At 35.2% G+C, this 15,539-nt stretch overlaps 2 protein-coding genes across 4 annotated transcripts in view; one reads left to right on the top strand and one right to left on the bottom strand.

The window, feature by feature from the left end:
- Window positions 1-10,200: 10,200 nt before the first annotated feature.
- Window positions 10,201-11,711, bottom strand: atox1 (antioxidant 1 copper chaperone). The gene is made up of 4 exons (XM_079390491.1): window positions 11,616-11,711; window positions 11,358-11,430; window positions 10,999-11,148; window positions 10,201-10,460 (listed from the first exon to the last, which is right to left on the bottom strand). Exons 1-3 carry the CDS (start codon window positions 11,619-11,621, stop codon window positions 11,024-11,026), a joined length of 204 nt encoding a protein of 67 aa, XP_079246617.1. The 5' UTR covers window positions 11,622-11,711; the 3' UTR covers window positions 10,201-10,460; window positions 10,999-11,023.
- Window positions 11,712-15,258: 3,547 nt separating this feature from the next.
- LOC306853549 (proton-coupled amino acid transporter 1-like) overlaps window positions 15,259-15,539 on the top strand; it is a 35,193-nt gene continuing 34,912 nt past the window's right edge. For all 3 annotated transcript variants that reach the window (XR_013782751.1, XM_079391046.1, XM_079391047.1), the window contains exon 1: window positions 15,259-15,428. The gene's annotated coding sequence lies outside the window, so the exon portion shown is untranslated. The remainder of the gene's footprint in view (window positions 15,429-15,539) is intronic.

Genomic DNA, 15,539 nt, shown 5'->3' with positions numbered 1-15,539 from the left:
AAACACACACACGCTATTTAGGAGATCCAGGTGCATAATATTATAGATACTGCAAACACTGAACCCAGATTCAGTCTCGATGTAAACTTTGAGGACATGTCCCTTGTTCAAGGGCACAGTGGTTTTTGCTAATTAACTCAAATTCCTTGATTTGAAACTTAAAACCTCTGTACAAAACTACTCACAACTGCAAGATATATGAATATGGCTGTCTGCCTGCAAACAATACATTGTCAAGGTATTGCATATTTAAATAAGGGCTAATGTACAGCCATTCTGCTATTATCGCCAAAATAAGCCCTGGCTATAGCAAGCCTTTTTGAATTGTAATCATTCCCACAATATGAATCTTTGATATCAACAATTCAAATTTCACTAGCTAAAAAAATTCTTCTTAATTATTGATGTCAGGAATGCAATAGCTATAGTAACATGGGTATTCTTGATATCAGGTATTGATTTTTTACTAGTACAAGTCATAATTCTTGATGTAAGAAATGGATTTTCATTAGTAATATTGGGAATTCTTGATATCAGGAATTGATTTTTTAAAAGTAAAAATGTGAATTCTTGATAACAGCAATGACATCAGCACTCAATACATGCAAAGGTATTACATATTTCAAAATTCTGCTATTTAAAATGCAATTCCAGATCAAGAATTACATGTTTTTACTAGTTGAAATAAAATTTTTGATCAAGAATTTGACAGATAGATAGATAGCTGTGTTTGTATGAAACAAGAGAGACGTGAATGTAACACCGGTTTCAGTTCCACAGATGAGGTCCACAAATTAAGTTGCAAAATCAAGTAAGGATTTATTTATTTAATGCTATGCTTTTGTATCTCCATATGGTTTGCAATAGGCAGATTAAACCATAGGTTTGACAGCACTGTCGGTGATACTGCAAATCTATCTGAGTGTAGGATTAGATGTAATCTGTGACTATAAATTGGCCATCTTCTCCGACAGTGAAGACATGTTGAGGTGTTAAAGAAAAGTGTGTCATGGAGAGAACTCTGTATGGATATACAATAGCCCTTCCTCTGTAACCATTTCCTTTTCTCCACAGATGACTTGGACAGATAGACGTGGAGAGAAAACATCTGGGCATCAATTCAGGAAGACAATAACGGAAGCTGACAGATGGAGCAAATGGTGAGCACGTCATGATTGTGCGCTGGACTAACTGGATCAGAATGCAGCGGTGTGGGCGTGAGATGCTGTCAGCCGGAGGGGTTGTTAGTGGTTGGTCCAGATCTGCTGCTGAAGGTGACCTGCATGGTGACGTGTACAATAAAGACTAGATGAAGCCATGAATTATGTCCAGCTTGTACTTAAACTGATAAAAATGAGACAAGCACAACGTGAAGGGCTTGGATAACATCTAGCTGTCACCATATAAAATAACATCCTTGATCAAATATTATCCTTGACATTGAGTTACAGGATGATTTTTATATGTAGACATCTTAAATGCATTGCTGTGAGCGTTAGCTCAGACTTGGGGCTTTTTGTGCTTAACCCTGGGTTATCATCATTCCACACCCACTTTTAACCCTGGGTAATATATGTTCAGACTTGTAATTTAAAAACAGGGTTAGCAGTAGCAGGTTTATGAAAAACAGTTTTTTTGAGGAGTAAAATGTCAAATGGTAAAGTAAAACATTAAGAAGAGACCATTTCATTCTTACCTTTATAATCCTAAAAGTCCATTCTTGAAAAGTTGATAGTACATTCAGCAATATGCTATATAATATGAGGATGCAGGGTTTTATGTAAACTCCTATAGTGCTGCATTCATCTAATCAATGACACTAGCTGTTTCCATCCACCTATTTTTATGCAAAATTTGGGATATTGCATTAAAAATCACACTGGAGGAAAATGGCAAGATGTGCATGCATTTCATAAATGTGCATAAAACAATTTTTGTAATGTGCTCAACTGAGTTGGATCATTTTTTTATCCATGAAGAAAGTATCTTTGTGAACTACGATGGAAACACATTTAATGAAACAATTCCTCAATGTGCATAAAAAAAATCATACGACTTTGTCTGTACAGATCATGCGATTGGATAACTGAACTAACCAGGGGTGCCAGTAGCTCACTGCTTAATCACCATAGTATGATGCATGGTTAAAGAAACTAACTAGCTAGTCACAACCGTATCCTGAACATTGTCACGTCTCCATGGTTTGAACCACATTGGTTCATGGACAGTCGTTAATGACTTTGTGCAAGTGGTGGAGTAATAACTTCTACTAATTAATCTCCGAGATGCTGCTGTAACCAACATGGCAGCTGATGACTACTGTATTATTTTTTGTTGCTTGTCATTTTGCTTTATTTGATGTTTGATTCATCACGGGTTCCCTCTTATGCATTCATACACACTCTTCAAAAACTGGGCTTATTGAGGACATGCTAAAATATATTAAAATGTATAAATACTTAAATAGAATGGAAGATATAGGTTGTACTGCATGTGCTTGCTTATTGTGCCCAGAAAGCATGATTTATTTCAGTCCACGTGTCTTACTAACAAGAAACTATGCTTCCAACAACAGGTGGAGAGCTGTAGTTCCAACCGATGCTGTTTGCAGATGTTCGTGTGAACTATGGTTTTAGGTAACACCGAATCGTTGAACTATGTTGGTAACGATGGAACTATAGTTGACCAACGAGGCTTTTGGAAAACGCATCCCAGGACACTGATATCATCACACACATCTCAAATGTTGTTAGTCAGTCTTAAATGCCTAAGCTGTAGTCTGTCATCAAGATGATTTGGTATAATTACCTCCCAGAACTGTCTCGCATGATTGTGTTCCCAAATATCAGGCATCCGCCTCCAAACGCAAGATAACATGACAGCATTTGTGACAGTGTTTTATCTGCATGCTCTGAGGCTCAACTCATTTATTCTGTAGGAAGAAAGAGCCACAGGCTTCCCCACATGCCACATTTTTATTATTGGTACTTTGCACCATTTCCCCAGGAAGGGACTTATCCTGTGGAACACAGGGAATTGAGACAGTTCTTTATTCACAAATGTTTATGCAACATTCGCAAATTTAGATGGAAACAAGACATTGCTAATATGCAAAAAAAAGAATGTTACCCCAGGGTTTAGGAAAGTACAGTATGGGTTATCCAGGATCCAGAATTGTTAACCCCGTATGAGCAGTTTGAAACATGAAACTAAATAATTCAGGATTCTGGTTACTAGGGTTTAGCATGAGCAAGGGTTAACTTTTTCAAGCAAATCTGGGATCTAAAATCTAATTATAACTGAAAAGAAAGAACAAAAATTCAAAACCAAGAACAATAGAAAATGCAAAAACATGAGAACGTTCACTAGATTTTTGGATCCCACATTATATTTAAGATAGAAATGAAATGACTTAAATTAGAGAGATTAAAACTTTCAGGCTAAGAACTGCAAAATGACCAGTCCTAATTTTCCCTTTTTTGAATTTTCTCTCCAAATGTGAGAACAACACTTTTGTCATCTCAATGCAGCTCATTTTTAATCAGTTATTTTTAAAATGACATTCCTGAAGGCCAGTTATTCCGTAATAATCCCCACAAGGAGCATTCGATACAGAAGACTTTTAAAACATTTGACAGCGCCGATGACAAGAATATTAAGAGTGGAAATATGATCTCATAAAAAATATCCTTATGTTGCCACCACCTTAGCAGCTTTCTTCTGAAATCTGAATGGAATTAATAATCCAGAGAGTCTTTCTACAAATCATAATTTAAAGACTGAAATTAAAGCAGCATTTAATCAACCCCCAGTGTTCATAATTAGCTTCAGTTTTGGCTCCATCTGTTAAGCTTTTTAATAGCTAATTTAGCACATAACCAATAACTGCAAACCTGTTATAATTTACTCATGCACTATATAAATTGAGGTCAATAGTTTCATTTTTACCCATGCACACAGCAAAAAAAAAAAAAAGAAAAGATTGCTCGTCACTAAACTCAAGCCTCCACCACTGCTCTCAAATTATTTTGAGCTCAATGAATAAATAAAATGAATGGATAAAGAAATAAATTCATATGTGACTCAAAAGTAGTTTTAAGCATAAATCTAAGTAATTTCTTATTTTTGAAAACGCTGGGCATTTGTTGAGAAGACTGCACATTAATTAGAAAACGGTGTGCTGTGCTATATTAGATGCTTCTTGCCTTGATGAGTGCACGGTTACACACTTGTCTCTACCTGCATGGCATCTCACTCTAGTCACGTCTTCCAGGCTCAAAATCTCGAGAAAGGAAAGAATTCTTTTTCAATGCCCCAAGTGGCATTTTTCAGCAGATTTTATCTTCTGCAAAAAAAAAAGTACTGTTTTCAGAAGCACCAAAGCAAAAAAGTCCAAATATTCTATCGAGTAGCTGTTGTTTGAGACTGGATTTGGCCAGGACTCAGTTTGCTGAGTAGATGCTGAGTCCTGAAACAGTAGCAGTTCATTTGTGAAGGTGTTGGTGTGAACAGGGAAAACCCTGTTTGAGCCTGTCACCAAATGGTTGTGTCTGAACTTGATACATTTGTGTGTATGATTTATGTGTTATGTTTAAGTACAAACCCAATTCCAGAGAAATCAAGAATCTGTGATTTGTTAATTCTCTATGAAAGTACTGAAGAATTTGTGCTTTAGTTGACTATTAGAGCAGACTGGAAAATATGTTTAATGTTTATTTTCTACAGTCTGTCCTGAGAAAGAATCTAACAGTAATTTTGAATCTGGCTGGTCAGCTGAGGACATTCAGGCATAAGCAGTGGCCTTTAATGATGCATTTACAAATCAACTTTCATTTAAGGCAAAAAAAAAAAAAATCTTTCCAGTTTTTTTTTTTTTTTTTTTTTTACTGAAAAACATTCCAAAAATTTTAAATTAGCCAATTAAACACATGTATTTTAAGCCAAAAAATGTATTTCTCAGTCATAAAATGTATGTAATTATTTAAACATGTTATTTAAAATGTATAATATTCTTATTGTTCTTGTTTTTTTATCGTGACTGAAGAAAAACATTTTTTATTTCATATAAGTCAAAAGTTTAGCCACTGCATGTAGGCTATAGTTATTCCCTTTCATCCTTATTAAAAGAAGATGCTGCGAGCAATTTTTAAAAACTGAACAGGATACACATTTACTCCTATGCAGTGAGCACGAAGCCCGTATATCACAGTATGGAGCAGACATATTGTGTCTGGTGATGTCTATCTGCAGAACATGATGATGGCTAACATACACGTCTATGGTAAATACGGCTGACTTCATTCTTCATCTTTCCATCATTTAAGGCTCTCTGAGAGCTGCTGTCTTCTGTAGCAGCTCAACAGTGCCTACTGTATAAGAAGTCAGTGTGAATTGCTGTTTGCATTTTACTTAAGTAATTTGACATATTTATAAATTTAAATTTGCAACTCAGAAGTAAGCTATTAGGCTATTTTCTTTGAATATACCTTGAATGCACCTTTTCTTACGGTAAAAATTGGTGGATGATGTTAAATGTGAAAATATAGTGCAGGACGTTTTGTCCATTGGAATTTTATTGGATCCTGAAAAGTGGCTATTACAACCAATTTAATAAAAATGTGTTTGGATTCATCTGTAGCATCATACCCAACAGCCCACATAGCTAAGTCACAAAAGTGAAAAGCTAAATATTACATTATGTTAAAGTTAAATACTTTAAAGAAACAAGCTTTTATTTCATCTGAGCTTAAAAACAAACACCCAGAAATGATCGCAGTAATGGCCTGTATTTGTGATCTGCAGCATCACACTGAAAACAGTCAGTCTCTTACATTCATTCAAATAAACGAATGGGCTTGAGACAAAGTTCCTGATAGCAATCAAGGATTTACCCTGAACTGCAGATTTGTGTGGTGATACTTCATTTGTCATGCAAAGAGAAAGAAAAATGAGTACTGGCTCTCTGTTCAGAAAAGAGGTCAGTAATGCATACTATCCTCGTTTCATACAAGGGATCTCCTTGCCATTCACTGACTTATCCAGCTGCTAGAATCTTTTTGATACTTGTTACAGTTGCGTTGGCGTCTCCAGTCACTACACACGGCCTGGATCCTGAGCATTCCTTGCATTTTCTCTTTTCACTAGCCATTCCAGGCAACAAAAGATCGATTGTGTTGACATCACAGCAGCATGAGCGAGCTTCCATCTCAGTTTCCATCACTTAAAACCAGGCGAGCTTCGAAAAGAATGCCATAAGACAGTTTTACTCTTGTCTTTTGGATAGTTGTTGAGTGATATGTAACTGCAACATTGCTGCATTCTGTCCAGACTGGCATCTATTCTTGGAGTTAAATGGTATTGTTGCATCAGTAAATTAATCTATATATTCTATATACAGTGCATTTGATAAAAATTCATCTAGGAGCTCGAAGGGTCCTTCATGACAGTTGTTTACCCCTGAAGACGGCCCTGGTTCAGTACAGCTACATTGCCTGTCAGCATGTCCTGTGCTTTTATAGCCTACTCCCTTAGCAATTATACCAGCTTGAACAATAGAAGACAAGCCGCTGATCCACTCTTTCAGATTCTGTTCAGGTAAGAACCTGTTCTACATCAATCACAACAATACACTCACCTTTATTTTGAGGATCTGTATTCCACACACTATCCGGAGCTGATATTACACAAAAATATGCTTTGGACATATTGGCATCTAGCAAACACCCATTTCTAATCTACAGCAGTTTGCACAGTCATTTATACTTTAATGAAACTTTGTCCCTTGAGCTGCTTATTGTCATGCTTTCTTATTAGGCAGCAGCTTGATGACTCTGCTTAACAGCATTTTGTGAAACAGCTCATATGGCTCTTCTTTGCAGTATATATATATATATATATATATATAGCTATTAGTGCTGTCAAACGATTAATCGTCATTAATCGTATCCAAAATAAAAGTTTTTGTTTACATAACATATGTGTGTGTACTGTGTATATTTATTATGTATATATGAAGATTCACACATACAGTATATATTTTGAAAATATTTACATGTATATATTTATATCCATACAATTTATATTATATATAAATATATTTAATATATAAACATAACATATTTTCCTTAAATATATACATGCATGTGTTTGTATCTATATACACATAATATATATACACAGTACACACACATATATTATGTGAACGAAAACTTTTATTTTGTATATATATATATATACTACAAAGAAAAGCCATATGAGCTGTTTCACAAAATGCTGTTAAGCAGAGTCATATATATATATATACAAACCCGATTCCAAAAAAGTTGGGACACTGTAAAAATTGTGAATAAAAACAGAATGCAATGATGTGGAAGTTTCAAATTTCAATATTTTATTCAGAATACAACATAGATGACATATCAAATGTTTAAACTGAGAAAATTTATAATTTTAAGGGAAAAATAAGTTTATTTGAAATTGCATGGCATCAACACATCTCAAAAAAGTTGGGACAAGGCCATGTTTACCACTGTGTGGCATCCCCTCTTCTTTTTATAACAGTCTGCAAACGTCTGGGGACTGAGGAGACAAGTTGCTCAAGTTTAGGAATAGGAATGTTGTCCCATTCTTGTCTAATATAGGTTTCTAGTTGCTCAACTGTCTTAGGTCTTCTTTGTCGCATCTTCCTCTTTATGATGCGCCAAATGTTTTCTATGGGTGAAAGATCTGGACTGCAGGCTGGCCATTTCAGTACCCGGATCCTCCTTCTATGCAGCCATGATGTTGTAATTGATGCAGTATGTGGTCTGGCATTGTCATGTTGGAAAATGCAAGGTCTTCCCTGAAAGAGACAACGTCTGGATGGGAGCATATGTTGTTCTAGAACTTGGATATACCTTTCAGCATTGATGGTGCCTTTCCAGATGTGTAAGCTGCCCATGCCACACGCACTCATGCAACCCCATACCATCAGAGATGCAGGCTTCTGAACTGAGCGCTGATAAAAACTTGGGTTGTCCTTGTCCCCTTTAGTCCGGATGACATGGCGTCTCAATTTTCCAAAAAGAACTTCAAATTTTGATTCGTCTGACCACAGAACAGTTTTCCACTTTGCCACAGTCCATTTTAAATAAGCCTTGGCCCAGAGAAAACGCCTGCGCTTCTGGATCATGTTTAGATATGGCTTCTTTTTTGACCTATAGAGCTTTAGCCGGCAACGGCGAATGGCACGGTGGATTGTGTTCACCGACAATGTTTTCTGGAAGTATTCCTGAGCCCATGTTGTGATTTCCATTACAGTAGCATTCCTGTATGTGATGCAGTGCCGTCTAAGGGCCCGAAGATCACAGGCATCCAGTATGGTTTTCCAGCCTTGACCCTTACGCACAGAGATTGTTCCAGATTCTCTGAATCTTTGGATGATATTATGCACTGTAGATGATGATAACTTCAAACTCTTTGCAATTTTTCTCTGAGAAACTCCTTTCTGATATTGCTCCACTATTTTTCGCCACAGCATTGGGGGCATTGGTGATCCTCTTGCCATCTTGACTTCTGAGAGACACTGCCACTCTGAGAGGCTCTTTTTATACCCAATCATGTTGCCAATTGACCTAATAAGTTGCAAATTGGTCCTCCAGCTGTTCCTTATATGTACATTTAACTTTTCCGGCCTCTTATTGCTACCTGTCCCAACTTTTTTCGAATGTGTAGCTCTCATGAAATCCAAAATTAGCCAATATTTGGCATGACATTTCAAAATGTCTCACTTTCAACATTTGATATGTTATCTGTATTCTATTGTGAATAAAATATTAGTTTATGAGATTTGTAAATTATTGCATTCCTTTTTTATTCGTAATTTGTACAGTGTCCCAACTTTTTTGGAATCGGGTTTGTATATACGTAACACTTTACTTGAAGGGGTGTGCATAAGACTGACATGACACATCATGAATATGAAGGAGGTTTTATGTATGTTTATGACAACTGTCATTAAGTGTCATGTAATTTTTAATGCTAAGATGACATTATTTGACCTAACCCTACCCCTACCTTTACCCCTACCCCTAGCCCATAACAAAGACATCTGAAACAATGTCATCTTTGCATTAAAAATTACATAACTGAGCGAATGACACTTAATGACAGTTGTCATAAACATACATAAAACCTCCTTCATATTCATGACGTGTCATGTCAGTCTTATGCACACCCCTTCAAGCAAAGTGTGACCATATACACACACACACACACACACATATATATATATATATATATGCAATGGTAAAATATTTTTGAGAAACAATGTGATTATGCATTATACAAAAAAACAATATAAACTTCAAGTTTGAAAATTTACATTTATATAGTGTTTAAGTAGGCTTTCCTGTAGCTCAAATAGTAGAGCATGGCGCTAGCAACGCCAAGGTCATGGGTTCGATTCCCAGGGAAAGCAAGAGCTGATAAAATGTAAAAACTCTAACTTGAATTCAATGTAAGTCGCTTTGGATAAAAGCGTCTGCTAAATGCATAAATGTAAGTGTCCCTTCCACATTCAAATGTGCTAAGTACACTTAAAAAATGCAATGTACATCAGTAATGATATTAATATACATATATATATACATTACATTAATATATACATATCTCCCCGTGACAAGGGTCACTGGCCTGAAAAAGCATGCAGATTTAAAGAATGCTGCATGGTGAAATGGTTTTGTTTTATTGACAGGGTAACATTGCCCCCTACTGGTGAACTGAGGACTACTAAAAATATAAGCCCAGTCCAATGTTTGCTTAAAAAAAAAAAATGTGATTTTGTGCTGTAACCACAGATATATTACTCCATTAAGAGCCGTAGCACTGAAACTGAGAACGAACTCAAGTTGAAAATGCCATGTATATTTAAATTTAGCTCATAGTCTATGTGTCTCATAATAACACTAGTATATATATATGTATGTATATATACATATATGTGTGTGTGCATATATATATATATGTGTGTGTGTGCGCGCATATATATATATAAAACATTTTAATTAACTGTAATAAAATATACAAGAAACATTTATATTAATCAAAATAAAATGAACAGAAATGTAAAATTAATTCAAAATATTAATAATAACTATAAGAGTACTTTTATTTCAAACTAAAACAACACTGGTTATAGAAAAACACAGATTTTCTTTCCTCTCAGTGAATACAGGAACCTTTATTTTTAAATCTAGACACTTATACAATTACAAGTATGTGTGGCATGAAAACAACCACATTGTAAACGGTTAGATATGAACAGTCTCATAATACAGAATACATAAATCAGCCTGGTAGCTGCTCTTCATGATGCTCTGCTGAACAGATTTCCTTCAGTGGTCCCAAAGATATGTAATAATTCATCTGATGAGTGATGAGGGAGTCCCACTTCATAATCTTCAAAGCAGCATGATTCTGACCTATTAAAACATGTTTCAATGAACCAAAGTAGAGTTGAACACAAGTCCACTTTAGGTCATCTCAAATGCAATATTTATGTGTTGCAGAAACATCACCGTGATCAGAATAAAAATGACAATAAAAGAAAAACTACCTGAAAGAAAGAGGAGACCATGCACTCATAAAAACAAATATATCCAGGTATATTACGAGTATTAAAAAAGCAGAGATAACACTTGATTTGTGAATTAACAGAAGGATGAAAACTGATAATAAAACCATTATGTTACACTTTACCATAAAAAACTACAACTTTGGACTTTCCAGTAAATCTTCAGGGCTTGATTTCAAAGCTGTGATCATAAAGAAACCTAATTTGCATGTCAAACACTATTATTGAAACGTAACATATTTCTATACCAGTTAGACCAGCTACCACAACCTCATTTAACATAATGCTTCAGTTAATATTTGTTATTAGGTTCATAAGCTGCTGTCCACACAATCAGTAGTACTTTACAAAAGTATTAATTTTAATTTCAAACATCTGCTTCTCACCTTAAGAGTTTTAATGTATAATATTTCATTTTGGACCGATGTAGGTGACAGTTTTGCCAGTCTTTTTCAGTGTTTCCAGAAGGACATCCGTGTCTTTGTCTGACTCGATGAAGACCTTCTTGTTGGGCAGATCAATGTCAAACTTGACATCTGTTGAGAAACACAACTGAACTATGAACTATGTTCCCACATGACAAAGCAGCACTACTAAAACAAGAACGAAATGAAGCTGTATTTTGATGTATTTAACCAAAGTAGTTTCACTTTCACAAATAACAGGTTTGAAATAGTTTGGGCAGATAAATAAATACAATTCAATGGTCTTACAGCACTGAAATCTGAAATATTCAAAAGCATACCCAGCTTTTTAAGCACTCGAGTGACCGCACCAGAGCATCCCTCACATGTCATGTCAACAAAAAACTCGTGAGTCTGTCATGAGACAAAAAAAACACATTTTTGATTCAGTTCTATACGAGAATCAATCACCATTCACCAGCTAGCTACAAAGCTAAGTGAGTTATGCTAAATAAAAAGTGATTTTGGATGCCCACAAATCAGGAAGCAACATATAAACAGATTTTATGAGTTACATTTTAAATTAAATGTGAAATTACCGTCATGATCGATCAGATTGTCGCTGCAAGCTCAAGTCTAAAGGCTCGCTTTTGCTGGACTGTGGCTGGGCAGTCAGATGACACGCTGTTTAGTTTAGGGATCATCACTAAATTACTACTATGTAAGCAGGCGTTTGACGGAGGGCGTGTCCGAAGCGTAGTGCTGATGCGAGCGTCATAGTGACAACAGCCAATCATAGTAGTTTTTCTGGTGTTGCATGAACGGGATTGGCTATATACAAATACAAAAACGAAAATACCGAGAAAAAATACTGTTTACTTATTGCCCCCAACACAGCAGCCACAACAGCACTTATGTTTTATTTATTTTTTTACTTTTTATTCGAAACATTCCTAAACACATTAACTATATCATGAAATATCTTGATTCACACCTTTATAGATTATGTTGATCTATAGGCGATGGCCAAAGTAACCTAATAATGTAATCTATTAATAAAAGCCTGTCTGTTTATGGGTGTCATGTCATAACATTACGACTGACTTTATATTTAATGTGAATTTAACATTGAAAGTTAATGTAAATTAACAAGGCTACTAATCACAACATGTTCATTGTACAGAAAGAGAGCAAAGAGCATTTTACATTATAACAGGACATTTTCACTGACAGTCTAGTTCAAGCACTCTCAAAAACTCCCATTAGAATGACTGAAGCTGGTTATACAGTCAAATTAATATCTTACAGATTCATATACACACATTTGCACTTTATTGTTTCTGATGAGAGAATTCGACCAGTCTTTTGGAAGCTGCATTCAAAATCCACTTGGATCAAAAATCACTTTGAATGGGCATGAGGCCTCTGAAGTGTATGTACATACACTGTAACAAAAATAACTTAAAATAATTTGTTCCCCCGCTGACTTAGAATGTTTAGTTTCGTCAACTTGAAATTTTAAGTTACTCAATGTTAATTTAAGGGACAACTGGAATATTTTAGTTGACTAAGCCAGCGGGGTAACAAATTATTTTAAGTTGAAACAACAATTTTTTTACAGTGTATATTCCCTCAAATATTGTGAAAGGCTGTGCTATAGTACTTCGTGTTTGTTTTACGAGTCATAATATTAAGTATTATGTGAGTTTTAAACACACATAATACTTAATTTTTAGACACTCCCTTATTTCGAAGCGCCCCCTGTCGGCATAAAATTAAATAATAAATTGAAATAAAATAAAAATAGCAGGGATAAAAAATTAAATAAATATGGATTGAAGCATTGCGACATTGTTTTAACCTCTTCGAGATCCTGTAAAATGAGCTTAAAACGCCTAAAAAAGGCATACCCAAAGTAAATTGCATTCTGTTCTTGAACCATTTAGATTATGTGCATGGCGTTGGTCTCTTTTGAAAGGTGACACACTGAGGTTTGTACCTCAACAGTCAGAATCACTGTAAGTCTTACTGATATTGAGTAATAGAACTTTGAAAACACTGAAAAAGAGAAAAAAAAAATTCCGCCTACGCTTTTTTGTAAATAGAAGCCTGCAGATGACTATAGCATTTATTTTATATTTTCACCTCTGGATAGACATTTATTTTATATTTTCACCTCTGGATAGACATTTATTTTATATTTTCACCTCTGGATAGACATTTATTTATTTTCTGTTTTCACCAGTGGATAGACAGCATTCTTTGCAGGCTTAATTGCACACGTCTTTTCCGTATTGTCATTTTACTTTTATGACTTAAAATATATAATATAAAAGCTGTGTGCAAATTGAAATATGATCTTTATCATATCTCTTTACATAAAACAATTCTCAATAATATACTTAATATTATAACATCAATAATTCATGTAAACTGCATTCACAAGAACCACCTTGAAAATATATATTGTTCAGATCATATCACTATTTTTTGTGACAAATTCAGCCTAGATCAATGGACTATAACGTTTTGTCAATACAACAGACTTGTACATGTTAATTGACCACAGTTATTTGCCTTGCCCATTTGGATATTCAATTCTTATTTTTATTTTTTTGTAAATGTAACCACTTCTGTTTTTAAAATATACGTAGATTCACATGTTCAGACAATTTACCAAACAATCCAGATCAAATTAACACTTCATGGTTTTGCAATATTTATTGGAAATTACACAATCTAATTAGTAAAATTGGTCAAATCTGACCATCAGAATGAAGATGCCATAAGGTTGTGGGGGAAGTCCCTATTTCACGAGAAAATAAAACATGAACAGTTACAAATAAACTATTGCACACTGTGCACACCACACCTCATTCCTGCCCCCTAAAACTGGCAGACTGGCAGTCTGGGCAATGCTCAGGAAATTCAGGGTCTGTATAAAACCCTCGCAGGTCTCCACGCCTTCCATTTCCACAGTACCCCACCCAGTCTTTGAAAAAACATCTGCAATTTCTGCATTCTACAATTTTAAAAGGGACACACATGTCTCTTACAGCCTGGGACAGTTTTTTGACATTCACCACACCTAAAGCAAGAACAGATGTACAATATGATTAGAATGAGCATGTTTATATTTAACTATATTAGAGTACAAGTGTTGATTTAAGGCCAATACAGAAATGAAAAATTGATTAAAAACGTACTCTCCAGCCAAGCATAATGGGCCCGGTGTCTAAATTCTAGACTGCTCACCACATCCCTCAAGGCTTGTACATGCAATAGCCTGTGGAAACAAACACAAAAAAACATTAACTACAGATTCAAACAATATACAAATGGTGTGTCATATTGAGAAAATGTGCCCACCTTTGTATTTTACAGATCTCGCAAGGTGAGCCTTTAAATGAATGATTACACGGTATCGGTCTGTGGGTTTAAAAATGTTTGAATTGCACAGCGGGCAGTGATACCGGCTGCAGCACTCTGTGCATTTCTGTATTGGTGGTAGCTCCGTCCCTTTACGCACACTAATGTGATTTGCCTAAAAGAAGAGGGTAGTATTAATAGATTGTTTACGTAATAAGTATAGTGACACATATGAAATAAGGGTAGTACCTTATAATTCATAAGAGTTTACAAAAATCCAATTAATAACTTTCCAAAAAAAAAAAAAAGGAATTGAACAATGTAGGTGAAAAGTTGTGTGTGGTAGATGGTCTGTAAAAAATAGTGTGGTAACAAAAACCAAAAAAACGTATATAAATGTTAACATTCTCCTATACAAAATATGTAAAATGGTAAATGGACTGCATTTAGGCTATATAGCGCTTTCAACATCATCATAAACATATTAAACAACAGGCATTTACACGTGCATAGGGAAAAATACTAACGTTACTTCAACAAAAAACAAAAAACAAAACATCGACAGTTTATTATTTTTTCTTACCGCTGACATCTGCATGGCGCGTCAAAATTGAAAAGTGAATGACGATACGGAAATGACGTCTGCTGTCCATCCACTGGTGTCCAGCCACTGGTGTCTAGCAAGAAGTGAGTCTGCGCTGCAGCTGGACCGCTAACAGGTTAACATAATTTTAACATAATTTTTTTTTTTTTTTTTTTATTATTAAAGCCGCAACATGGCATGTGCCAAAGCTAAGCTTTTTAATTAAAAAAAAACAGAAACAGAATGATTAGTGAGTTTGTTGGTTTGCTGTGAAGTGAGATCAGCTGACTGATTGGTGGTCATGTGACCCAATAAACTCAGTCTCAGAGGAGAGCGGTTTCAAATCATAGCATGTCTGCTTGACCCTTCTGTGCTGTCATAGCATACCCGGCTTCAGATATGGACTTTATGATGTTAATATAGTAGATCTTTTATAATACTTCGTTTAACTGTGCTGACGGTAAGTACAAATCTGTCAAATCTGTCATGTAGCACGACATTCGCATACAGCACGGTTGTTGTGATAGCATTCACTGTCGAAGGCTAAAGGATATATCACTGGATATTTATG

This window comes from Barbus barbus (genome assembly GCF_936440315.1).
Source record: "Barbus barbus genome assembly, chromosome: 33".
Classification (NCBI taxonomy): Eukaryota; Metazoa; Chordata; class Actinopteri; order Cypriniformes; family Cyprinidae; genus Barbus; species Barbus barbus.
Note: the sequence above shows the minus strand (reverse complement) of the source record. Positions and strands in the feature narration are given on the sequence as shown.